Raw genomic sequence first — 27,785 nt, forward strand, 5'->3', positions numbered from 1 at the left:
AGCAAGTAATGGTTGTTGAGTGAGTCTGTATGCATGACATCTCTATTTTGTGTTCTGAGGCTGAAAATTGTAACTGAAGACTTACAGAGCCAAATAGCACACGTAAGACACATATAAGAGTATTGGGCTGCTAGAAGAGGCACAGAACAGCAATTTTTAATCTCCTCGGCAGCTGTGGCATGCATATCTGCTGTGCGCTACCACCTGAAGAACAATGATTCGCACTGTATGTGAATTGCATGTTTTGAAACAGGCATCCTACCTATGCTTTTTACTGTTTGTAGTGAAGAGCCCTTCTAGGACAAAATTCTGTTAGACTATTGAGTTCAAGAAAGTACTTACAGGGCACATCTGAGTGCTGCTGAGAGCAATATAGATTTAGTGTGCTGCTGTGCCTGTGCACTCTGCCCATCTGTTCTTGGCAACCAGTGCCGAGATCCTGGACTCTCTGTGTGGCTCCAAGACCGTGAAGGCTATGTTGTGTTGTAGTAAAAGCTCAACAGTGAGTCATGGGGCTGTTCTCTAAGCACAGTGGTTCAAAATCGACTCAAAGCAATTTACCACAGACTTCCTTTTAAGTCCAGATAACAGGAGTGCCTCAAATGTCAGAAGCTGCAGAGACATTCCTGTGATGAAGAATTAAACTATTAACCAATTATTGCAGCAGATAACATAATAGAGATTTTCAGCCTGAAAGCCGGCTCTCATTATCCAACACAGGGAAGTAGCAAAATTTTGTTGTGGAAGAACTACAAGAAGACCACAGATTTGTTCATATGAGAGTCGTTTTGTATAACTGCAGACATTTGTAATACAGACATCTATGACAGATTTAGCTTACATTTTAGATATTTATCTATAACACACAACTATAACACATTTTGTAAGCAAGTATTTTTCTTTAGAAGGTACAAAGATGACAGCTCAGATGCAGACACTATTGACTTTTATAGGTAGGTAAGACATTTTATGTGCTTGCAGCCTGTGAACGCAATATATTGCATCCGCAATTTCACAGTTAAATACAGGTTTTCAGGAACAAAAAAGATGACAAATGGATGCTACTATTGCAACACATTGGACAGGTAGGACAAGGATTTCTTTCTTCAAATATCCAAGCTGTTTGGAACAATTTAAAAAATACAACCAAAATTTTTTATTAACATCCTGTTCTGGGAAATATAATGAGTGACAACTACTTTTAAAATATGTTTATAAAAACATTAAAGGACAAGCATTGACCTCTTTATGACATGTGAAATGGGAAAGTATTTTCCCCCCAAGAAATGATTTTAAATAAAAACTCCATTTATCTCTTACTCTCCTCCCAATCCATATGCAATTCTCAACTAACTTTAAAAACTGGATTAAATGACTCCATGTTTTTCATCATTATGCAACTGTTTCAGTGTCGGTACATACTAGGGAAAACAAAAGCAAACAATAAACTGACTTGCCTGGTGAATTTAAATGTTTAGAATGAACATTAATTGATATACTGTGGGGACCTGTCTTTACCACCAAGGCATATTATAATCTGCTAGAGTTCTAATTTCAGATATGGAAAAGGCCAGACAAGCCTGTCCCTGATTCAAACTATGTCACTCTCCAGCAAAGCTAAGTAGGACTTTAAAATACCTTCTTGGCACATACTTACTAATCCACTAAATACATTGTGTTGGCTTCCAAGATACCAGCAAGTTCTGAGTACCACGTTTAGTGAAAAGCCTTCCTGTTGTTACTTACTTGCTGAAGTTAGGAGAATGCTGAGTTAATTTCTAGAAGAGTTCATAGCAGCCTCTGGTTAAAGTTCTATGGCGGATTTTTGTTTCTACCACACTTTTTCTAAGACTGGATTGAATGCTAAATGTAGTATCGTTGAAATGAAGGAATGTATATCCACTACAAAAATTGACTAAAACCAAATTACTTCCATTGAAGTAATGGTCCACTAACCATTGAATGGGCCTGTAGCATTGTCCATCAATATGAGATTGAATGATCCAAACTGGATTACTACATAAACATGAAAGTAGCTTTGTTCATATTCAGTATCCTTATAGATATTACAATTTGCCGAAGAAAAAGAGAGGTGATAATAACAAAGAAATCCTTTCATAAGAAATTAACTTAAAAAATCAGCACCTTAACTATACCCATACCAGAGCCATACTAGTCTCTTTTCACAGCAGCAGAAGTACCTAATCCAAAATCTTCCTGGATGATTGCATCTAAGTGTTAACCATCTGCCGAAGAACACATGCAGTGCTTATCTGTGGAATAACTGTGGTTGTGATTAATATTTAGAAAGTTTTTTTCCTGTACAATTTAGGTCACAGCAACAACACACTGAGTACGTGCGGAAGTCTTAAAATGGGCCCAGTGAATTTACCTCACTCAGGTGTCATTGCTGGCACCTAGTCAATCCAGACTCCAGACTCTCGAGCTGGAAGAAGCAGTGGTCATGTATCGCTTGGAAATGACTTGCATTATTAGTCTAAATAGAAGCCTGATTTAGAAACCCCATGCCTCTCAACACTGCTTTGTAGGAATTATTGGGGTGTCCTAACCTTTCCATAAATATTTGCTCACTAGCTTTGCAAGTCTTCAAAGAATGTACCAATGATCATAATCGGTAACATATAAAAAGGATAAGCAATCTCAGTGAGCCAGTTTATTCTAAAAGCTTACATCCTATTGTACCCTGATATCAGATAGTTATTGTCAATGGGTTTGTTTCTTCCTTAAGCATGGCAGAGAAGGACATTTGATGGAACCATTACTTAGATTCAGGTTCAAGGCTGTTCTCAGAATTTTTGGCACAGACTTCAGCTCACTGCTTCAACAGTTCTCACACTAAAATGGATAGATTCAGTTTTCATTCACAGCCTAATATGTCCAAGAGTGTAAAATATTATTACTCTTTTTGAAAATATAAAGCAGTTATGTGTCTGTGCAAACTATGAATTTTTGATTTTAGGGCCTTACCAAGGTCCCTATAAACCTGTATATATGGAAAACTGTAGACATTCTGATTGGCAGACAGCAGCTTATACAATATGTACTTCTGCAGCTGCCCCAGATTTTTGGCCATTGTTGTTTTCTACTCCTGTCTCTGGCTGGCCATGTAAGCGTCCTTCTGTAGAGTAAATATGCTCATATTGTTTGTATCAAAGCTATTTGGAATATTCAATAACCTTTCAAGCACTGAACATTCCGGATTTGAAAAATTATTTCATAAGAGTTCTTGCTGGAGAAGTGGCTATGTCGTTCTGGAAGTACCTTACAGGCAGTATTGATCCTTTTGCTATAGCTACTGACTGTCATTGTCTAACTTATGCTTCTAAATCACTAAATCAGATGGATTTCTCCCTCACCTTTAGAAATCACGCCTGATACAATTGCCTATTAACTTTGGGCATGGGCCTCTGCACTGTGTTCTAGTGAATGAACTCTCAACATATTTCTTCTTTGCTCCTCAAATACTTTTGGGCTTGAGCATCTCTTAATAACCCTCCATCCATTATCTTAATGAACACAAAAGAGATGTTCTTGTTCTCTATGCTTTAAAAAATCAGTTCCCTAGAATTGATATTGGGATAGCACTCCTGATTGCATGAAGAGGGTCAATTTAGCAAGATGTCTAGGAAGGTAAGTAAAGCAATCTTTGTGGCTCTTCCTTTTTTGTCACTTTTAAAAGAAAGTTAATGCTTGTTTCAGTCTTCACATAACTAACCAAAATAACCTTAATAACTAAAAGAAGACACACAAAAAATAAATACTCTGCTACTTTATCAACAGAGTTTTGTAGTTCCAAAACCTTTGGAATCATTGCTGAAATTTCTAAGGGGCTACAACACAAACATGTTGGGGTTCATTTACTCCTTTATCTAAAGGACTTGCAGAGAGTGGCCTCATGAATCATAATTTGGGAACAACTGGCTTAACTGCACCTGTGAATGAATGTCTCCTTGAATAAGGAGGCCACAATGGTTTTTAACTGCACTGAATGCAGTTAAGCAACACTGTACAACTCTTACCAACCAAGAGTTGAATTTGGCCTGTGGCATGAAGTATTTTGGAACATTTACTTCAGGAGTACTGATATATTCATCTTACCATCTTGTCATTTCTCAATTATCCTAAGATAATTTACTTATAGATAAACCAAATCCACACAAACACAAAGCCAGTTTGGATCTGGTAATACTTATCTCAAGTGCCTTGCCGGACAAACAGGATTGTACTGTTCTCAGAATCAACTTTGATCCACATGGGCCAGTTCTGGATCCAAAAAACCTTGTAGGAGACATGTTGCAGAACTTAAGTAGTTTCTGTGACATGCTTTCTAGTCAATGCCTTAGGATCCTTATTTTCAAGGATTTTGCATTATTTGTAATATCACAGTATGTCATTACTATAGATAGCACAGAGCTAACTCTGCTTATACTTGGCTTTGTTTTTGAAGGCCACCTGAATACTGGACTGCTGGACTTCCTTCTGTTTGGCAGCTTAATTGCCGCTGTGGATCCTGTAGCTGTTCTGGCAGTGTTTGAAGAAGTCCATGTCAATGAAGTTCTATTCATCATTGTTTTTGGAGAATCACTTCTGAATGATGCTGTAACTGTGGTAAATACATTATATATCACGAAGTCATCTGAATTCTAGAAGGTTTCTTCTGAAGTTTATTTTCACCTTAAATGAAACACCGTATCACCTGTGTGTATCTACTCATGGGCTAGTGGACAGCAGCTGATGATTTTCTCTGTCTTGCTTACAAACACTGTATTGCAAAGATTAAATGTTTGAGCATGAAAGCTAGTTGGAGCCCATAGGTCACATAAAATTACATAGTCCTGGGTTGGAAGAGCATGAAAAACATTTAAAATGAAGTTTCAGGTGTATATGTTTCATTTGGCTTTCATGACATACTGAAATTAGTTCCAGGGATTTTGAGCCTTTCTTTGCTGTTGATTTTAATGCAGATAATCTTTTCTGTGTATTTCTGTTATGTTCATAATTTGTATGCATACCTCAGATACATAAACAGAGAGGGAATACTCTCCAAAGTGCTTATGCTTGTTCCCATTCTTTTAATTCAATCAGAAGTTTATCAAACAGATATATAACAAAGAACCAATTCCAGAGAAATTATGGGACATTTTAGAAAGTTTCTGATTAAGAGAATTATTATATCTTATTATCTTATATATTTTACAAAGGTGATTGATTAAATCTGCTAAATAACTGGATTTTAGAATGAGAAGTGGCTTAGAAAACCCATCTAGATCTAACAACGCTTCTTATAGATGGAATAATATTGAATTAAGAAATGGGAAGTTGTGGGGGTTTGAAATTTGTTTCTTCTTGTATCACTGCTTTTTTTTTCTATTTTGTAAAATTAAAAAAATCTCCAAAATCTTTGCTCTCCACACAGAATTTCCCTCTGTCACACATCAATTCAGAATTCAAAATGTTGGAACCCATAATGACAATATTGAAATACAGTTAATTCAAGAGCAAATATTAAGTTAGCCTACTTTTCTTTTCAGGTGCTGTACAATGTGTTCGAATCTTTTGTTACAATAGGTCCAGAGAATGTGACGGGGACTGAATGTGTGAAAGGCATAGGTGCGTAGAATTGAATTCCGTATCAAATCATTGATGTACACATGCAGCGTTTTAAACAAAATGTTATTACTGTACCATCAGTAAGTGTTATTTTTCATCCCTTTCCCTTGTCACTCATATTCCCACATTCCTGTGGCATAGGTGAATGCCCTAAGAAAATAAATGAGTATTCCTGAATATTTGGGAACTTAATTAGATATTTTTTTCTGAGGAGGCTCAAAAGATGTGGAGGTCACTTGTTAAGAACACCAAACTTGACGGCTGTACGTATTTTCTTTCTATTTTATAATATGTTCTTAGTTTCAACCTATGCTCTCATTCCATGCCTAGAGAATTGAGATTGCATTTGGGCATTCTCACTCCTTATCAGTGATTGCCATCAAGTAATGTTTGCCAGTGACTATAAAATATTTGCTCACTATTTCTCATTCCAAGCATGACATGATACTACATGATCTTATGAATCAATGTTTTATCAACGACTATAGCATATTCTCTAACATGCTTTTGGAAAAGCATTTGTTTACAGAACATGGGGAAAAAAAAATGTTCAAAGGAATGTAGTGAGTTTTGGATAAGCCTAAAGTGGTAAGGCTTAACAGAAAGTAACCTTGTTTTTCTTACATAATCTTTATTCACATACAAAGTGCTATAAGGCAATTCCTTTTAGAAATAATTGGTGTGTCCTCCAAAATTTTCTCTGATGTGCTAACCATAAAATAGAACTAGTTCAAACTGTTATATTTCTACCTGTTTAACCTGTGTTTGGTTTTGCCTTTCAGTGTCGTTCTTTGTGGTGAGCCTGGGTGGTACACTGGTTGGCATTTTCTTTGCATTCCTGCTCTCCTTGGTCAGTCGTTTCACCAAGCATGTGAGAATCATTGAACCTGGATTTGTGTTTATCATTTCCTACCTGTCCTACCTCACGGCAGAGATGCTTTCTCTTTCTGCTATCCTCGCGTAAGTCTCTTTTAATTACTGCTTGTGAAGGGGTTGGGAAGAGAGAATCATTTTTAAAAGCACTGAAAAGGAAGACCTAAATTATATATTGAATATGGAACTCATTAATATTATGCTGGATATTACTATCTTCACACTGCAGTAGATCGTAGTTTGTAAATATTGTCATTTAGGATTGAAAAGGAATGCAAGTTTTCCAGTATCTGCTATGCAACATGAGAGCTTCCTGTGCAAATTACAGAATAGACCCATTCCTTTTTGACATTAATAATACTTTGATAACTACAAGCTGTCCGTTTGGATTTACATCTTTCCCTATAATTTGTAATTAAACCCATATTTTTCTAAAGCATTATGTGAATGTCCATTATTTGCTGCTCTCACTGTCTTGACTGGACTGTTAAGGTTTGCTTAAATCTTGCCTGGTTTAGCTTGAGTACTTCTGTGGACTTTCATCTTTTAGAATCCATTGATTCCCGGCACCTTTCTTCTCAGTTTTGCTTGTCATGTTTGTAGATGCTACAGTGAGTATACTCAAGATCAGAAAATCTTGCTGCAAAAGCAGATCATTAGTTTAAGATAATGTCCAAAGTAAACAAGGTTTAAAATTTTCCATGTAAAACTGTGGTACTCTGAAGAGAATTAAGGTCTGTTATGATGTAGTGAAATGCTGTCTTCAGACCTCCTGGCGTCACCTGAGGGTGATTGTTCGAGATACGCATTTTACCTAGATTAGTCTCAACAATGGCTCCTTAGGAATTAATGGTAGGGTTTTATCACTATGTGACAGACAGATAGAAATACTATTGAATGTTGCAACAAATATTTTCTGAACATTTTTTTTTGTTGTTTTGTTTTTTTTTTTTTCCCCTAGGATAACTTTCTGTGGCATCTGCTGTCAGAAGTATGTCAAGGCTAACATATCTGAACAGTCTTCTACAACTGTAAGATATACCATGAAAATGATGGCCAGTGGAGCAGAAACTATTATCTTCATGTTCCTGGGAATTTCAGCTGTAAATCCAGATATCTGGACTTGGAATACAGCTTTTATTCTGTTGACTCTAGTCTTCATCTCAGTATATCGAGTTATTGGTAAGGGGATGATCTTCTTCCTATTTTGTTGATATAATCACATATTCTTTTGTCAAGAAATGAAAAAAGAAAGGGGTTCTAGACTTTTCCTTTTAAAGTGTTCAGTTTATTGTGGTTGAATTTATGTTTGGTTTTGGGTTAGGAGGATAGATCTCTACAGTAAGCTTTATCATATGCTGAAAATACACTAGAATACACTATCCTTCATGCATGAGGATATGACTAGACCATTAGTTAACATCAATCAAGCTGTGGCGGACCATTGTTGATCCAGCACATTATCTTGGCAAAATCTTCCAGTGAAATGGACTTTGTTCTTTATTAGGCAGCTTAACAAAATATGTGAGTCTGTCAGCCATCTCTTTCCTTCAGCTCTTTCAATTTGGTAATAAAGAGATTGTTTCAAGCTAATTTTAGGGTTAACTTCAGGTTTGAGATACACAGTGATATCAGGTCATACATAATTACACCACAGATTTTTTGACTTTAGAAATAATTAAGAAACAAGAAGCTGTCTTCCTCGTGTATGGTGGGAGCTCTGGGAGACATGAATTCTAGAGCTTTAGGACTCCTACAGTAAGCAGCATCTCACCTGTAGGCCTGAAGACAGTATTACCATAACTATACAACCCTCCATATTACAATACCATCAATGTCATTTTTAGTGATTTGTAAAGAGTACTACGCTGACTCTCTAAACAAACACTGTTTCAACTCTGTTCTCCTTCTGTTAAAAGATGCTGTGCATATCAGCGACTATGGTGCTAGAAATTCTGTTCTTTCTCAACTGTGAATTTCAAAGGCTAGCACGTAACAGAATTTCACCTGTACTGCCTATGCCAGATGGCAGCACTCTCAGAAGCGTTGCTGGCCCACAGAACGAGCTTCATCTAACTCCTTTGGCTGAACGTTGGTACCGAGAGGGCCTGCCCTCCTTGGCAGTGTAGCAATGCAGAGGGAGAAGTAGATGGTGTAGAGAGTCTGTTATGAAAGCAGACTGGTGATACTGGGTTTTTTTACACACAATTGGGTTATTAACATTTCATAAGGCTATTTCTGGACATGCTGGCATTTTTTTTTTTTTATAGGTGTGGTTTTACAGACCTGGATTCTTAACCACTACAGAATGGTCCAGTTGGAAATAATAGACCAGGTGGTGATGTCATATGGTGGACTACGTGGAGCAGTTGCTTTTGCTCTGGTTGTACTTCTGGATGTGGAAAAAGTGAAAGAGAAAAACCTGTTTGTCAGCACAACTATCATTGTTGTGTTTTTTACTGTCATTTTCCAGGTAATACAACTTCTTAAGTATGCTTCTTGCAAGGAGAAGGAGTCCCCCAAAAGTACTGAATGCTTAAAGCAGTTCTCAGTTGAAGGTTGCGTATTGTTTCACTGAACTGAAAGCATAATTGAATTTGTAATTTTAGTAACAAAGATCCTATTTTATGTTTTCATATGGCACCACAAGGGACAAAACACAATTTCCTCTGTGCTAAAAAATGTTCAGTCTTAGCTGCTTGGTATTAATAGTGCTCAAGTTAATATCTGATTAAACATTCACCTCATATGAATAACTATAGGGAACAGTCCTTTTTATGGGCAAATACAGTCATTAAGCTGATCTACCTGAGCCTAATTCCTTGTTTTTAAATATAACAGTATTTAAATATGAGAGTGGGACAAGAAAGTATTTTGCATCAAAACAAAACAGTACCTCCAGGCTGAAAAAAGCAACATTAATTTAAATGCAGATATGTCTGACAGGATTTTTTTTCACAAGTTTATTATAGAAAGTTTAATTGTGGTCACAAACTCCTGATACGTGTAGAAAATAACAGTCAATGGTACAGGAAACACTTTAACCCTTCCACTACCATACTTTTCTTATAGAAGATGTATTTTTCCACTGGTTGGTGTCTTTTCAAACCTTTGTAACAGGAGCTGAGGGTACTGAATTATTTTACCTTCTAAAGAGGACAGAGATCAACTGAAGAAATACCACCATATAACATACAAAAAATGCTCTATCTCTCTTTAACAACAACCAGCTGGAGGAAAATCTAAGATCATTCCTATTATTGCTTTTCAATCCTTAGGGACTGACTATCAAGCCTTTGGTACAGTGGCTGAAAGTGAAGAAAACTGAACACAGAGAGCCAAAACTGAATGAGAAACTTCATGGCAGAGTAAGATTTTTAAACAAAACTGTAGGTTCTTCTGGATTTTTATGGAGTGCCCCAAGAAAAAAAGAAAAAAAAAAGAAAAAAATTCTTTTTGGAAGGGAGGGGAGAATCAAATTTCAAGTGCAAAATCCTTCAAACATTTCAAAATTTTTCTGTAGGTTGTAATTTGGCTTTGGGTTGGGTCCTGTGAAGAGACACTCGACTGAAGGTTCTGGTCTTTCACTTGACAATTCAATGGGGCTGACAGTACTGGCAAAACAGCATGGCTGGAATATGCTTCTTTCTCTTCATCTAAAAGAGAGCAGAGAACTTTCAATTGAAGAACTCTAGGGCAAAGCATGTGGAAGTAAGCTTATATTTCCTTCCCAAGTATTGTTTATTTATGGAAAAGGTATGAAACCAGGCTTTGTAGCTTGCATAATACATAGAATGGTAGTCTGCTGCCTGATACAGATGTTAACTATATAGTGAAATTCCAGATTAATGATAATAGTTCAGTGCGAAGTCTGGGTTTGCCCCCTTTTGTTTAACCTTTTGAAACATTTTGAAACATCATCTCTTCCAATTGACTTTCACACAATATAGCAAAGTTTTTATTCGGTAGAAGAAAAAACATCCATTTTCAATACAAATATAGGTTAAAAGATGGAAGACTATAAGACATTTTAAATAGGTTAAAAGATGGAAGACATCTTTCATGGTCTTCTTTAATTAATAATCTTTTCAGATTTACACAGCTATCCTGCATTAAGTATTTTAACATATTCTTGTATGATCTTCTAAACTTGTCTGTTTTCATGCTGGATGTCGCCTGAAGTGTATTAACAACATAGTGATGGACAGGGCTTGTTTCTGATTAATTATTTTGCAGTCTACTGAATAAATACATTGTGCTTTTGTTATCCAGCAATTCAAATTTCCATTTCCATTCAAATATCTTACTATCTGAAAATCATGATTCGTTCCCAGTCTCGCTGTATTCATGGCATATACCTTTACGTGACGCTTAGTAGTGCAGGCTAAGCAGCAATGTTAATCCTAACACTTTGCAAAGTTGTATGTACTGATTCACCACTTCCTAGAGTATCCTAGCAGATGCTGTCTCAGGAAGCACAGTGCTCCTAAAACTGTATAAACTGCAAACTTCAGAGAGAAGGAAGCACTGTCTGTTCTCAGGGAGGAGGAGGGAGACAACTTGTAATATCATCTTCTCCATTTCCCTGTCAGATATCTCCTGAGGCAATGTTTAATATTATTTTCAGGAAAAATCCATATCATCCATGTTGTGCGGAACCCAGCATGCTGTATATTGTGCAATAAGCACTCCAATATTCAGAGTGAAATGTAAACAGCCATATATAGAAAAAGACTAAATTCTACCTGCAGCTGCCTTGGCTTGAATCAAGAGCTACAAACTCAGGATTTCTGTCAGCCATCTAATATACTCAGTATGGAATTTTGCCCTAGATATCTAAAGAATGGAGCTTACTTCAACTCTGACAGACGTATGGATTCCTCAAACATCTAAAAAGGAACACTAGAGACTATTTTCAACTGACTTAATCACCAACACAAACAGCGGCTGATGTACTTCATAGGGCAGAAATAGAGATGGCAAAAGGAGTTGACAAAAAGAGTTTTAAAATTCAATGTTAAAATGGGGGATCAAGTGCCTTCTGGCTGAAGGTTGTTTAATTACTCTTGTAATTAAAAAAATAGTGAATTCGTCAAGAACTGGTTAGAAAGTTCAGGACCTTTGAAGAAAAGCACACAGTAGTTGGTATTTCAGTAAATGGGAAAAAAAAATCTGCTTAGCAGCAATAAAATTATTTTGCATAGTCACCTGGTCTAACCTGACATAAATTCAGCTGTTTTCTAATTACGCCTTTTATTCCTGTAAAGATATTAATTCCACTTTCACTTTCCTAGGCCTTTGATCACATTCTTTCTGCGATAGAAGACATTTCTGGACAAATAGGACATAATTATCTGAGAGACAAGTAAGTAGTAACTAACTTGTTACTTTGAAATATTGCTAGAAAATCTTATCTGTAAATTACGACTTTTTAAGCCTCTGAGTTTAGAGACAAGAAGGATATCAAATGTAGTTGAGAAGGTTGTATGCTAAAAATGTTGGAAATGTAGCAAATGTGAAAGTGGGGGGAAGGGTTGTCCCCTACACCTGGACTCTTTTCCTTTTTTCCCCCACAGTTAAGATTAGGCCTTTGCAAATGCCCCAGTTCACATCCAGGGATCAGTTACTCTCAGGATTTGAGAACTGGTAATTTGCACAAGATTTTAACTAAAATGTCAGTGTTGGGCCTTCTCTGTAGTACTCCATTTCATGAACATTATTTGTGTGTGGAGACACTAAAAAACAACAGCTAAAACTGTCCCAGTTGTTTGTTCTATTTCTACAAATAATGTGTTCAATGCTTCTGAAAGTGATGGCTGAGGGTGCTTGGAAATTACTCTAATAGTTGAAGCCTATTAGTTTGAAACCAAAATGAAAATTACAGGTCATTTCTACCTTCCTCTGTTTATAGCTGATTCCTCTTGAGATAAGCAAAATTACTCAGCTGAAAGATACAGGCACCATTTTCTTTAAATTACACTTGAAGAGTTACCACTGTGATGGGCAGACTTCCGTAACCTAGATGAACAAATGTGAAAGAAAGACATTAGTCCTGGACATCTTTAAGAGTGTTAAGGTTAGGCAATTCTCTGCCTGAAGTTTGGTCATTACATAGGTATAGACAGTCACAGTTCTGACCTGCTAATGTCCTGATGACTCAACATGTCCATTCCAATCCAAAACCCATGTGGTTCTGCAGAGCACCATGCTAGCCCTTCCTGAGAAGCCTGAATATAGCTTAGGCATTATGTCTGCACAACTATAAAACTCCTAGGCTGGATCTAGATTGTACCTGAGCTCAAGCAGAATTGCTCACCAGTTATAGGAACAATCTCCTTCCTTTCCTTTTGCTCTTTGTTCATTTATGCATCAAAGAATTTCCACGAGTTATCCCAAATAGAGCATCCCCTTTCTTTTGCTCTGGATTTTTAGTTCAATTTTTGGGAATTAATTTCAGCAGGCAGGAATACATCCCCAGATTTGAACTAATGTAATGAAGATGGAGCTAAATATTTTTAAAATGACATATTTTTTATTTTTAATATATTTTTAAAATGGCTTCTTAAATGTCAGAAAGTAATGTCCCTGAGTAACAAGAGGAGTAGCTTAATGTGGATCCATGGTTGAGTGTGTGCTTTGATGACTAATATATTCTGAATGAGACCACCTTAAATCTGCTTCTTTTGGACTGTATGTACATGAAAGTGATGCTTCCTCAAAGAAACAACAGTCTCAAGCATCTCTAGTGATGTGCTTAGGTGTGGCAACTTGAATTAGAGATTGCTTGTCAGATATTCTCCCTAAAGAAGAGGAATAGTTATCAAATCAGTGAATAATATCTAACAACAAAAAGGTTTCAACAATCTAAATAAGAAGCTATAAACTCAAAATAGCCACTGGGCAAGGTAGATAGAATCACTGAATAGTAGTCTTAAAAGCTGCGTCATTGCCCTTTAGAGACAATCTCGAGGAAGGCCAATGAAAGTAAAGCAGCCTTTATCTTCTGGAGCCTAAAGATGAACTGGCAGATATCCTGCTATCAGACAAGCTTGGAAGTGTAAATAACAAAATACACGCCATTTCTATCCCCCAGAGTACATCAATGGCATGAATAAAGCACTTTTGGGTTGCGCTTTTTGGAAGGACAACAATTTTCTGCACTGGCTGTTCTGCAGTACAGCTGGGGAAAAGCAGATTACCTTCCAAAAGAGGAAAGAAAATTAAACTTTTAGAATGAAGCTATTAGATACAACTGCATAACCAGAGGTGGAAAAATGGGGTAGCATAATCTCCCAAAGTATAAAATGTTCTAGTGACTCTGAAATAGGACATTGTAATAATAGCACTTTTGCTGTTGTAGTAGTGTTTGGTAAGTGAAGCTATCAAAAGCTTTGTGACAGCTGCATAACTCTGTAGCAGGCTTTTCCTTAACTTTCTTTAAATGCTAATGGGAAAGACTCAAAACACAAATCCCTCATATTGCTATGTTCACCATTTAAAAAAAAAAAATGCTTAGCTCAAAAAAGTATCATTTATGTTAAACTGAAAATTATGTGAAACTAAAATTGCTTGTTGCCATTAACACAGTTCGTTTAAATCATCAGGTGGTCCAATTTTGATAGGAAATTCCTCAGTAAAGTACTGATGAGAAGGTCTGCTCAAAAATCAAGAGACCAGATCCTTAATGTTTTCCATGAGCTCAACTTGAAGGATGCAATTAGCTATGTGGCTGAGGTACTCATGAACACTTGTTGACATGTTATAGCATCATTTGGCTTTGTGTTTTTGTGGAGTTTCTTGGGTTTGTGGGGGATTTTTTTGTTTAGGATTTTTTTGGGGGGGGGGCAGTTATTTATAATACAAAGTTGATATATTACAGGAGATGTCTAAAAGAAAACTATTTTCATTTCTGCTCTGCTTTCTATTCCTAAATGTGTTATGAGTCCCAATATCACCTGTTTCAGTGGCTGCAGTTCTCAGTATTATGCCTGATCCCCAAGAATGAGTATATTGTACTTATTATCGTACTTATGTCAGTGTAATTTTCTGTTGGGTTTTACTGATGAACTTTGTTTCTATATTTATTGCCTTTAAAAAATACTGTCATTCCAAAAGGATCAGGCAAACTACTGTCTGTCTAAATGTGTCAACAGCTTGGCTCCTGCTGAATAGTGGCTCTATGTTGTTGACAAATCTGAATTGAAGAAGCTTACTTCCAAGTGGTGTGGATATATGACCAATGTAGTGGACTGCTATAATCCCCTTCTGCCAGAACACACACCAAAAAAAGAATAGGGAAGGGTAATTTTAATTCAACAAAATCATAACACCCACAGTTCAAAAATTAGGGTTAAAGTTAAGTACTACAGATATCAAACACAATCACAAAATTGTGAAGTTAGAGAAACTAAAGGCACGTTACAGGAGACATTTTAAAAGTTACAGAACAGAAGAAAATTACTGGTCTTTGCAGGAATACTATTCCCAGACTGGAGCAATGTTAACAGGTTGTGTAAGAATTCCTAATCTTTCTCAGTGTGAAACTGACCACTTTAGTTCAAATAACCACAAATATGCAGTATTCATACAGTGTAGAGGATAGTTTTAAGCAGAGTATTTTAAACAATAATCTTTGAGGTGATCATCTACCTATGCCCATAACCTCCAACTGAACTCAGAGTCAGGTGAAATATCAGTTAACTTCTTTAATTAAAATAAACACTATCATTGTGACAGAATCTGCTACTAATACTAGTTTCTTTTTAAAAAAAAAGTTGAGCTACAGCCAGGCAGACTTCTTCTGTGAAACATGGAATTTCAAAAGTAAAATTCAGAAAATAAGATTAAATTCATAAATTATATTAGTGTGAAAAATGGGGAATAGTTCACAAGTAAATACTTCCTTTTGAGATTTTGTAAATTGCCCCTTCAGTTTTCATACCATTTGAGCTTAAGGACTAATTTTCTTTCTTGTGGTGCTTTCTGGGTCACACTTTAGAGGAAGAAAGTTAGATAATGACTTTGATGTTGATGAGCATGGGGTTTATATTCTGATTCACAGCTGAATCTGTTTAGAACCTACTTCTTAATGTCATTGACCTGATCCAACACACAATACTGTAACATGCACGTGGGCTATTACAGTAAAAGGAAACACTTTTTTTTATGTGAATGTAAACATGTAAAGGGAACACAATACAGTTAAAGTTGGAGAAATGTAGATAAACTCCCAATATTCTGCAAGGGAATTGTTTCTTCTTGGTATATTCTTCATCACAGTTTAGAATGTAGAGACCTGCTATGTGATCTCTCTCTCCTGTTACGCAAAACCATAGATGGGTTCAACCTATGTAACCACAATGTCACTCAACAGCTGCCTTTCACCTAAACAAGGTATTATGCAAGCAGTAGGGAAAACTGTGAAAACATAAATCTGATCTTTTTCAGCAATTCAATTCTGACATACGTTTCAGAACTGAAAACAAATCTCATCTCTTCAGTATCTCATCTCCTCATTCCATAACCTCTTTCCAATAGTCTTGTAGACATCTACCTCCACTTAAACTTTGTTGCTTCCAGCCTTGTAAAGAACAGAAAACTTGGTATTGTATCTTTTAAAATGGTACTGTTAATGAAGAGATGTGTTGAGTCGTAAAAATCTGCATAGATATCCCTATGTACTTAGTTTGCAATGTGGTACGAAGTAAAAGGTCCATCCTTGAAAGAGTCTGTGAAGAGGAAAGAGACTGCAAAAGTGCAAGGATATAATCTGTAAACAGATTGAAGCCTAAGAAATCATTCACATCTTCAGAATCAATTTACAAGAGTGGAATAGCTTTTCTCTTTGCTTTGTTCATTACCACAACATCACTTAATGTAAAGCAACCATACCACCAAAAACTGGTTTGTATTCGTTAACCAAACACAGTTCCTCCCCTGCTTCTTGTGCTATTTGCATACAGCAGCCTCAAATTATGTACATTTTCTCATACATATTTTTCCCTAAGTGTTTACAGCTTTCTTTCTGTGGCCAGGGAGAACGCAGAGGTTCCTTGGCATTTATACGCTCTCCAAGTACAGACAACATGGTGAATGTGGATTTCAACACCCCACGTCCAAGTACTGTGGAAAGCTCTGTCTCTTATTTACTGTAAGTAATAAGGACCAATTGGGTGGGAAGGTTGGGGTTGGGGAGGGTGGGGGGAGGTGTGCTATAGGTGAGGAAATGGAAACAGTGTTATAAATTTTGAAAAACACATATTACAGAGGCTTCATTCACTACTTTTTTTGACCTTCAATTAATTTTTCCTCCCACATAAAATGGATATTCATGCAGTTATATTGTTGTATTTCACACAATTTTTTTTGCAGCAAAGCATGGTAAGATGTGGCAGACATCCACATTAGAGTTGTTTCATGTGCCTTTTGTTCACCAACTGCTAAAGGCAAGCCTAGATGTCATTTCTATGTCTCCTACAGAAAAAGTCAGGGGAGAGGCAAGAAACAACCCTTGCTCTTTCCTTAACTCTTTCATGATTCTGTCACCAAACAGACTATGTGTCATGTAAACTGAGAAATTAATGCTGCACCCACCCAAAAATGAAAAATTACAATCTTTTCACATTTCCCTTCATTTGCTCACTCATTTTTATTTAGCTGATTGTCGTGGTTTAAACCCAGTCAGGTAATTCGTTCGCTCACCTCCCCCCCCTTTCTTGCCCTCCCCCTGCTCTCGGAGGGACGGAGAGGAGAATCAAAAGAATGCAACTCCCACGGGTTGAGATAAGAACAGTTTAGTAACTAAGGTATAACACAAATCACTACTGCTATCACCAATGATAATAATGATAAAGGAAATAACAAGGGAACAGAATACAACACCTCAGCACCAGCTGACCGATAACTCGCCCCCCAAGCCCGACCAAGCTCCGACCGATACCTCCTCCAACCCTGCAGTCTCCCAGCCCTTCCGCCTAACTCCCAGTTACCTCCTGGGCATGACGTGCTGTGGTATGGAATACCTCTTTGGTCAGTTTGGGTCAGGTGTCCTGTCTCTGCTTCCTCCCGGCCTCCCCTCCTCCCTGGCAGAGCATGAGGCTCACAAAGTCCTTGGCCAAACCAAAACATCTCTATCAGCTCTGTTCCCGAGCCGAAAGTCAAAACACTGCACTGCACCAGCTACCAAGGAGGAGAAACATGACTGCTACTGCTGAACCCAGGACACTGATTTTGACCTTTCCTTTTTTCTTCTTTTCCTTTTCATCCCCATTTCTCCCTCTCATTCCACATTTTCCTGTTTTTATTTCCTCTTCAGCAATTACTGATTTTTAAAACTGCTGTCTCTATATTGTATTTCTCTTCAGGAGAGAAAAAGCTGGACCAGTGTGCCTTGACATGCAAGCTTTAGAGCAGAGGAGAAAAAGTATCCGGGACACAGAAGACACAGTTGCTCATCACACTCTACAACAGTATCTGTATAAACCTAGGCAGGAGGTGAGAGCAGATTGGACTGTTTTCCAATCTAAAACAGGAGACATTAGGAATCAAAACTTGGGAGTGAAACTCAAAAGGAAAGAACCCATCTGTAAAATCTGCACCTTTGAGGAAGATAGGCTTTTTGTCTATATTCTTTCTCATTTATGAACATGCCTCTTGAACTGTATCCTTGATTTCACTGGGGCCAGTGGAATGCAGAACTGGATCCAACACAGGTTCTGAAGCACGATTAAATGGAGTGTATCAATTGAAGTGATTCAGGCACTTATAGGGAGAGGCTTACTTTGAATGACAGTTGCTCTTACATATTTAAAATCCTTGGATTTATACCTCTTTCATGGTAAAGAAAGAAAAACAAGTGTTTCATTAATGCTCTCAGACTAGTCTTTGGTTCATCCTTTTTATGGAGTTGTTTATATTTGCATGACACTGATTAAATGCACTAATTCAGAGCTTCCAGTTGTATTTTTAAATAAATTAATTGTCTTTCCTTCCTGGCCACAGCATAAACACCTGTACAGTCGACATGAGATCATGCACAGTGAAGATGAGAAACAAGACAAGGAGATTTTCCATAGGACAATGAGGAAGCGCTTAGAATCTTTCAAGAGTACCAAACTAGGAATAAACCATCCCAAGAAGCTCAATAAAATTCACAAGCGAGACCGAGGACAAAAAAGGGTAAAATACCTTCATAAGGACCCAGATGTAGGCATGGAATAGGAAAGGAGCACTCTGAATGGTCTTATGTCCTGCATTTATCTCTGTCCTATATAACTTCATGAACTTAAAGGGCCTAAGCAAGAAGAGATTAAACTATGAAATAACTCTAGGTGCATCTTCTCACATGCTGCTCTTCTCTGTGCTTTACAACACTTCTGGGTGAGAGATTTTGGATCATTTGAAAAACAACAGACCTTGAGCCACACTACAACACTGTGGGGAGATGTTGCAGGGTAGCAACATCTAGTACTAAGCTATAGTAGCACTATAGTATTGAGTATTTCACAAAATTTGCAGGAAAGTAAGAGGTAACATACAGCGTACAAAGAGCCAAAGTTCCTTTCTTTTCCTGTAGTGAGTACAGGTGTTGGGGAGAAACTAATGATATCCGTATTGAGTCTCAGCAAATATTACAACACATTTCAGCATTATGATGCTGAACTCATAATTTCAAAGGATTCCACATTCACATACCATTGCTATCTGATGATGGTAGCATTTTTGGTAACTTTTTTTGTTTTCTTTCAGCGAAACAGCAGTGTCATACCAAATGGAAAAATACCTTCAGAAAATCCAGTACAAGATTTTACTTTGAAGGAAAAAGGTAAAAAGACTCTTAGACCGGTTTCATTAAGTGGATTTTACCAGCTACCTTGTCAATGAAATGTCACTGAAAATTCTTATTGCGCGCAACAATGAAGCTGGCATTTAAAAGACTTCTAACCGTAACTCAGACCTAAGAGTGGGGATCTGCCCCATGCTTAAATGCAGTGTCTTGACAATATAGAAGTTGTTTTTCTAAGTAGCTTGATGACAAATCAAGTTTTAATTGGCCTTTTAACTCATATTAAAAATATCACATTTCAATTTTGAAAACAAAAATATTGCAGTAGTTATACAAATAATATGTATCACTTAAAACTGAAATGTGGTCTAAAAGCCGCTGAACTCTTACTGTGTTCTTTCTTCTGTTTCTGCATGCAACCCCTTATCTCAAAGAAAATTGAAGTAGAGAGGAATTCATCTTTTCTTAATGCTCCAAGCAAAGACATTTTTCTTTATTATGTACTTTGAATCATTTTCTGAGCATTATTTTTCTTTGACTGGCAGAGGCAGTACAGGCTGGCTGAGTAAGTGTAATAACCTAGAACCTTTTTGCATGGGAAGAGCTTTCCAAATACTTATAAGTAGGTCGTTCAACGCTGTCTTGTTAAAGAACACTGTATATAGGTTTCACCCCCTACTTAAAAAAAAAAAGCTTCATTGAAAGACAGTCTTAACAAGTTGTTTCATAGCTGTTGTAAAACTGATTCTTACTTCTACTGCAGTAGAAGTAGTACTGATATCACCAGGTTTGAAATCAGTCAGGATACTAATGCTGGCCTCTTTCAAATGATGAAAATGTAGTGACTGGTCATTGTAACAGAATGACATTTGTCAGCATCATTTAAGCATGAGCGTTTAAGACACAAAGCATAGTAGAAGTGGGGCCATGCCATAGATTGATTTGTTTCAGTCCCAGGAAAGCAGACAATTCTGTAGGCCAAAAGCTTAACCAGCATGTGAAATCTCTCTATCATAGCACCAGGAAATAACACAAGCCAGAAACCTGTGTTGAGTTTCATGGTGTAATTGGTATCCGTGTTGCAAACTCTACATATATTCACATTCCCATTTAAGTGCTATGACTGTTGATTAATCTTTACCTTTATCTAGATCCTTGTTAAGATAAATTTTTGATAACGATGCCAGCAACAAAACAGCATGATAACTATGATAACTGATACAGATCTCTAATCAAACTGGACTTTATTCTTTTTCCAGATTTGGAGTTTTCTGAATCAGAAGAAAATGATTACGAAACTTTGCATCTAGGCAAAGGAGTTGACTTCCTGGCTAATGTGACACAGCAAAATTTCACAGATGCTCCTACTGGTAAAAATATTAATTACCTACAAAGTTGGGGTTTCTTCTCTCCATTGTGAAAAAAGAAATACTAGAAATGCTGCCAATTTAGTTGTAAATGTTGTTTTGATTTGTTGTGTTCTATTAGAAAATATATTTGCTTAATGTTAACAAATAACAAGTTTTGGATATTCAGAGGTATGGAGTGCATCAAATTTGCTAGTGATAGAAGTTGTGAGCATGCCTACCTAAACCTGTCCTAAATCCACTAATTATTTCTAGCAACAGAAATGTTATTTTAGAGTTGTCTTACTTCATAAGACCAGTCAATACTAGTCTTTTGGAATGGTTTTCTACTTGCACTTTGTTGTGATAAACTTCATGCTTTTTCTTTCAGGCCGGATTTCTCCTCTTAAATTCACAACTCCTTCACTTCCTTACAGGCTCACAGAAGTCACTTGAAAAGTGCAGATTTGCGGTATTCCTGGAGCATTCATTGGACTTGATTTCCAGCCCTTAAAAGCTCCAAAATATCAGATAGTGTATTACTGTATATAACAGAAATTACATGTTTTATAAAGTTTTAAGATTTATTATTTCTCTTTAGCACTTTTGTGTTTGAATTTCCAGCATGCCACTATATACTTCATTTGTAACATGGTGCATATGGTGAAGAAAAATACTTGTGTCTGTACTTTTTTGGTAGATACAGCCTTTTCACTGTTCCACGACAAATTCTATGTTGGAGAATGTATAAAAACATCCAGAAATCAACCCAAAAATAAGTGGCTGACAAGACACAGACCTAGACTAATTTTTAAAATTTCTTTTTCTGTTCAAACACTAGCAACTTAATATCTATATTACAAGGCCCTTATAACTTACTTGTGACTGTTATGTGGCCTGCTTGAGCTCTCTCACACACATCTGAGTCCTTTTATGGAGTTGTGCAGTTTATGCTTTTGCATTTTATTTTTTTTATCCCTTTTTTTTTTTATGGCTTTGATTTGAATTTTCTGCAGATATTTTTTATTGTGCTTTATTTTCCTTAAAATTTGCAGACTGATTTCTTCTTTTATTGATTTTATTTTTTGTCTCCAGTTATCCCAAACATAACTGCATATTGGATATAATATCCAGATTTTCTCTTTAATAGAAGTCCGATATTACTAGTAATAACCAAGGTAAAAAGGGCAACCTCTGCATGTATAATGGTCTGTCACACCTATACTGGCATGTATTGATCTATTTTTTCCCCCATTACAGCTATTCTTTTACAAAGCATCTTGCTGTGTATTACCAAGAAATCATTTTCATTAACTGTATTTGTCACTCATGAATTTTTTTTTAGGAATTGATAACCCAGTATTTTCAGCTGATGATGACCAAAGCATCTACATGAAGTTCTCACCATGGTTATCTAGTGAAGACACAGTGGTACCATCACAAAGGGCCCGAGTGCAGATCCCATATTCTCCAAGCAACTTCAGACGGCTCACACCATTCCGGCTCAGCAATAAATCAATAGATTCCTTCCTGCAAGCAGATGGACCAGAGGACCGACCCAGATCTTTTCTCCCAGAATCAACACATATGTAATATTATAAAAGATATTATCACTTTTGGTTTTAATCAGCCTTCTTAGCAAACCTAATTACTGACAAGTAAACTTACTTTTCTGAATTTTCTCCCCACAGAGCACCTCTTTCCTTTCTGATTTCTTCAGACAACTAGATTTCTTCAGACAACTAAATATCTTCTATTTTCCTCCAGCCTGAATAACAAAACATCTTTCATTTTCTTTCTGCAGAAGATCTGTCAGACTATTTGGGCCTTGCTGTTTTTATAAGGGTCCTCTTCGTTTTGGCTTAAATGCCAAGAAAATAGCATTCCAAATATCAGAATATTGTGCAGTCATTTTCAAGAGGTTTCAGGTTTCTGGATTAGTGAGCTCTAAATGACAAAATTTGTACCTAGATTCCCTCACAGAAATCAGGTACTCTTTAAAGGGTGATCAGTCTTTTTGAGTAACATTATCACTACTGTCTGCAAATGTCAGCAAAGTAGTCTGAAGCCCAAGAAAGGCAATACAGTTGCTGATGCCAAAGGATATGGTTTGCCCATAAGAAGTCAGATGAGTCATTTAACCATTGGACTCTATTGCATTTGGTTGTACAATAGGAGCAGCAGGGCTAGACCAGCAAGGGGCTGGGCTAAGTCTTGCATTCTTACCATTATTAGAATATCATTTTGACTCTATTGCTAAGAAGCCTAGAGGCAGTTCTGAACATTTGTCCTGGTTATTTAGCCAGTGCTCAGGAAGGCAAAATCGTCCCACTGCTACAAAACAGGTATTTCATGACAGTGCTGATGTCATCATTAGAATACATAAAAAAGAGTTTAAAAATTAAGCATGTTTACTAGAATGCGTCAGAGTTCCCTTGCACAGGTAGAGATAATGACACAACAGCCATACTGTGGGGAAGCAGAATTCTATTTTTGGTTAAAGCTTTATTGTTAAACTGTAGATTTACCTTAATCCATACCCTATTTTGAAACCAGACAAATGGTTAGCTTTCTGATGCAGTAAATAACTTATTGCTTCCAATATATTAGAGGCTTAAAATTAAATTGACTCTGAGTTTAAATGAATATCCTAGTTGCCCTTGAATTCTTGCTCTATGGCAATTTTTCGCACCATAAAAAGCAGCCTCCACTTCTGTAATCAAAACAATCAGTGCTGTAAATTAGGTGGGTCAGGCCACAGTTCAAACATCGTAATTGAATAGAACATAGGGCACTGAGGGGATTATGCAGTGAGATGCAACAGTCAGTTTCCTCATTAATTTGCTTTTGTGGAATCCATGACCACAAATGTGTAATCTAGTGTCCTTTATGCATCAACAAATAAAGGAATGTGGTAAGTTGAAACTACTTCTGTAGTTAATTGATGAAAGTTTGTTCAGACAAAGACCTCAGGATTAAGAGTGAATGTTGGTAATTTTTATTAGAGAAGAGCTTCATAACCTTTTGAAAAGAAATAGAAAAACGTTTTTCTTCTGTTCTGGCTTCTGTCCCTGCAAGAAGATGTGCTCATTCAAGTGTAATTACAAAAATCATGTTGCTTTCTTTACTGGAGGAACCTCTAAGTCTGTGGTTGCTTCTACTATTCAGTTTCTTATTAATGCATCTTTGTTTATTTTTTAAATGATGTTTTAAAATGAACACTGGATTAATTAAAGAACTATGAATTAAATTCCAACATCCTGATCAACAACTTGAACAATGACCGGCATTTCGAAAGGAAAACTTCTCCTTGACACTTACACACATTGAAATTCTCTTCACTCTTTTTCCCCACTGAGAACGTTGCCACAAAATATTGTTATATGACTTGCTGAACATTTTCTTGCTAACTTTTGTTCTTTTCCTCTATTCTAGTGCCTTATATATAATTGACTTTATTATTAGGAAACAGTATATGTAAGGTCTTGTGCAGGTATCTTTGATATATGAAAATCACTGGGGTTTGACTGCTTTGTTTCCTAAGAAGTGTTTTGGGAAGTTAGATTTCCCAAGCTAATAAGCTTAGACCTTGAATACTCTCTGAAACAGTCCTCTGAATTATCTCCTTAATAAAATTCTCCTAACAGGAGAATGACACTGCAATTCCAATTAAAAGGTTTTGAAAAACAACATAAGCTGGAAGCCAAGGGTGGAAATCTGAAGTTTCTCCACAGAAAAACGTATCATAGGTTCTGGTCAGTAAGGAACTGACTCCCTGGTGATACACTCAGCTACTTGATTGAAAGAGCATCACTTTTTAAGTTTCTGAAATATTTCCTTGCTGAGCATCAGGACCCTAATGACCAGATGATGGCTCCATGCCCCAGATGTCTGAAACAGGCAGTTGTTCATCACAAACACTGAAGTTTCGCCTGATACTTTGCAAGGATAAGAAGTTTAATAAACTCACTTCAAGTTGTCAAAGGTAGAAATTGGAACAGGGTAAAGTACCCCAAGGGGAAAAAAAAAAGGAAAAAAGAAAATAGAAATAAACCACCGACTTTCATAAGACTTTCATAAAAAAAGCCAAAAGCAAAGCAAAACTAGTCAGCATCTTAGAAATAGAAAGTGTGTATTACAAATGTTTCTATTTAATTGTGTTCTCTAGGTGATATCAACCATGATGTTGAAATGACAGAATACTCCTCTTCAGATGATCAACTAAACCAAACTGAAGGTGTTTCAGTGAATCCCCTCCACTTCTTCCCATCATGTCTTGAGATGCCTTGGACACAAAACTATTCTTCACTGGAAAACAGAGGGAATGTATCTCTTTCTACTGTCTCTGAATATATAGCTTCTTGTGACCCAAATGTACCTGATCTCTTCTGGGAATCGGGTGCAGATACGAATAACAAAGAGACAGTAAATTCAGGTTATTGTTCTGAAGTTAACTACAAATCACAGAATTCACAAGAAGATAATTCCTTACTTATATTTGAAGGGCTGGAAGACTCTTATGTGAAGGAGCCCCAAGAGAAGAAATTGTTGCTTGACACACAAGGAAACTACAGATCTGTTGCCAGACGTGTACAAAGCCGACGTTCTTTTCACAGGCCAAAACCTCTGCAACACCCTAAGCTTCAGAAGCTAGCGTCTCTTCCAGCATCTTGCCATGTCCCTCCACATTCTTTGGAACAAGAAGAAACACAGTTGTGAGACAACTTTCTCATTGAAGGGAGAAGATGAGACAGAATAACTTAAACAAGGGCTTCTATAAAAATAGAAAGCAACCTATTGGTTCATGAAGTCTGCTCTAGAACGGTTTCAGATGGAAAGGGAGTCCTATGATGTCAGAAACACTGGAGCTTTTGTGCTGCACTTACATTTTTAAGTTCTCATTCGTAATGAAGGGAAACATGCCTCCTTGTTATTTTGTTCATGTAGACTGTTACAAAAGATCAATATTATTTTTGGAAGGCTAAATCACGAATCTTTTCAAATGGTAAATCCTTGGGTTTTTACATGGAAATGGTTTCTTATGCCATTATGCCATAAATGCATTTAAAGAAATAGGCTACATTTGATGCTTCAGTAATGGAAGTAAATATTTATGATGTATGAAATCAATGTAGGAGAAGCCAATGGTTAGCCTCTTGCCTGCTTTTAAACGATGTTTTAAAGTCTACTGTGATTGAAATGGATCAGTGCCTTTTATAAGTGCAAGCTAAAGAAAAATATTTTCATGCTCTTGAACATTTGTGTCACTGAGTAATTGTGGGATAGTGACTCTGGTGGAAAATTTCCCAGGGAGAGGAAAGTCCTGGCATCTTGAAATTTAATCAAGGGCTCCAGGAAGGCTATTTCCTTCCTTCACCTTCATTTCCTCTACTCAGTAGCACTGGAATGTAAGAACGTCCAGAATTAGCTAAGACTTTTAGTTTGTGTGCTCACAGGCAACACATTTCATATTCTTAATTATGCTGCTGTGTTTTAAATAGCCTCACTCAGACAGAATGTAAATATTTGTCATTTTTACTGCTGCTTTGGAAGACACCTTCCAAATACTCTTTTGGATTTTATTGTTAATTTATGTATCATTTTCAATAACTGATCAGGATAATGGTCTCTCAGATCCTATCCTGTGTTTTGCCACATGGTTTAAGTGCCACAGTGACTCAGGATGTTGATGGTACAGAGGTAGTTTGGCTACTGTGTATATATATATATATCTATATATATATATATATCTGTTTGTGTTAGGAAATTACTTTTTGTCCCAAATTTTCTGTTAAATGATATTAATTAAAATTGCACTAGACATCTATTGTGTATAGATTTGGTCTGCATCACCTTGAAGACAGCGGAGACATCAGTGAAAGCCAACTCAGATGAAGACTAAAGAAAAGTGAAAACTAAGACATCTCATGGATGTATAATACTACATAACAGTGTATACTCCATGGGCATATCTGTATTTTGCCTTGGATAATTTCAGTCCTGAATTTTTTGGCTTGAAGTCTTCTGCGGTATTAAGTTGCAAAGATTCAGTGACATGAATACAAGATGAGTGCTTAGCTGCTTCTGTGATCCTAATGTGCACCTTATTTCTATTTGACATCAGTGTAAACCACTGGTAAATGAACTGAGTCACCTGCAGGGAATCTAAATTGCTCAAGACAGAGGCTTTATCTGGTAAATTTTACTTTATCATAGGAATTAGTGGTTGTTTCACTTTACCTACCCAGATTTTGAACAGTTTTTAAGTGATTCTGTGTCAGATTTACCCAGATACCCAGAAAGAGTGAAGCAATGTGTGAAAATTCATGCCCACATCTTTTTTCTATCTTTGTCTTCTTTGCTAAAATTGTGTGTTAGGCTAATGCAAATTGCAGATATGTGATGGAAAATGCCGTGTACAAATCTAAGTAGATACATAACATATGACTTTAGAGACTAAATTCAGAGTCCTGGTTCTTTTGCTATCAACACACAAGCAGCTGTCTGTTTGCAGGCAAATCAGTGCCAAATCAGTGTTCCTAATTGGAAAGCTTCATCGCACAGTTCTAGTCTTGTTAATGAGGGTCATAAGACATAAGGCTGTCACCAGTAGGGATGCTAATTTTGTAAATAAATAACGTAAATACAATTTTTGTGAACTGAGTACCTATGAATATACTGTTTTGGTGAAGTAGACAATATTAATGCTGTTCCAGATATTATAATTGGAACAAGTATTTCAGTCACTGGCATAGATATATAACAGGACCATGACTGATCCCACTTACTAGCACAGGTGAAGTGCAATGTGCCAAAATCTGACCTCCAGTCTCATAGCAAAATGCTGAAGCACCAACACCAAAGTTGGCAAGATGCTCATCAGATATAGGCTTTGAAATAAAAGTTTAATCTCTTATTGCTGCTGTACAGAGGTCATTGCTGTGTTGCAGTTAGAAGAACCACACTGCAGACTGTGTTTTCTGCATGATTCTTGAAGCATTCCTAATCTATTCGTGTACAGGCTACCTCAAGAAAACATTTGTAAGTCATCATTATCAGCTAGGAATTTTCACCAGACAAGTGTTGTGCACACACACAAGAGTAAGCAATTTTGAAAATCACAGGATATAAGATTTTAATGTTCTTGTATG

At 36.7% G+C, this 27,785-nt stretch overlaps 1 protein-coding gene across 3 annotated transcripts in view; it reads left to right on the forward strand.

The window, feature by feature from the left end:
* SLC9A3 (solute carrier family 9 member A3) overlaps window positions 1-26,911 on the forward strand; it is a 53,024-nt gene extending 26,113 nt beyond the window's left edge. The window contains exons 3-17 of one of the 3 annotated variants that reach the window (XM_061449645.1): window positions 4,469-4,629; window positions 5,553-5,631; window positions 6,414-6,591; window positions 7,466-7,686; window positions 8,775-8,977; window positions 9,783-9,872; window positions 11,799-11,869; window positions 14,109-14,238; window positions 16,539-16,654; window positions 17,868-17,997; window positions 18,505-18,681; window positions 19,252-19,327; window positions 20,548-20,658; window positions 21,980-22,223; window positions 24,803-24,943. In XM_061449645.1, coding sequence (XP_061305629.1) covers window positions 4,469-4,629; window positions 5,553-5,631; window positions 6,414-6,591; window positions 7,466-7,686; window positions 8,775-8,977; window positions 9,783-9,872; window positions 11,799-11,869; window positions 14,109-14,238; window positions 16,539-16,654; window positions 17,868-17,997; window positions 18,505-18,681; window positions 19,252-19,327; window positions 20,548-20,658; window positions 21,980-22,223; window positions 24,803-24,806 — 1,991 coding nt within the window. In that variant the 3' untranslated portion in view covers window positions 24,807-24,943. Of the gene's footprint in view, window positions 1-4,468; window positions 4,630-5,552; window positions 5,632-6,413; window positions 6,592-7,465; window positions 7,687-8,774; window positions 8,978-9,782; window positions 9,873-11,798; window positions 11,870-14,108; window positions 14,239-16,538; window positions 16,655-17,867; window positions 17,998-18,504; window positions 18,682-19,251; window positions 19,328-20,547; window positions 20,659-21,979; window positions 22,365-24,802 lie in introns of those variants that run through there. The other 2 variants (XM_061449643.1, XM_061449644.1) reach the window with 2 other exon arrangements.
* The last annotated feature ends 874 nt before the right edge of the window (window positions 26,912-27,785 follow it).

The sequence above is a fragment of the Pezoporus flaviventris genome, unplaced genomic scaffold (genome assembly GCF_033815535.1).
Source record: "Pezoporus flaviventris isolate CSIRO_AGI_PZ_B2104156 unplaced genomic scaffold, CSIRO_AGI_Pfla_v1 ptg000007l, whole genome shotgun sequence".
Lineage (NCBI taxonomy): Eukaryota > Metazoa > Chordata > Aves > Psittaciformes > Psittacidae > Pezoporus > Pezoporus flaviventris.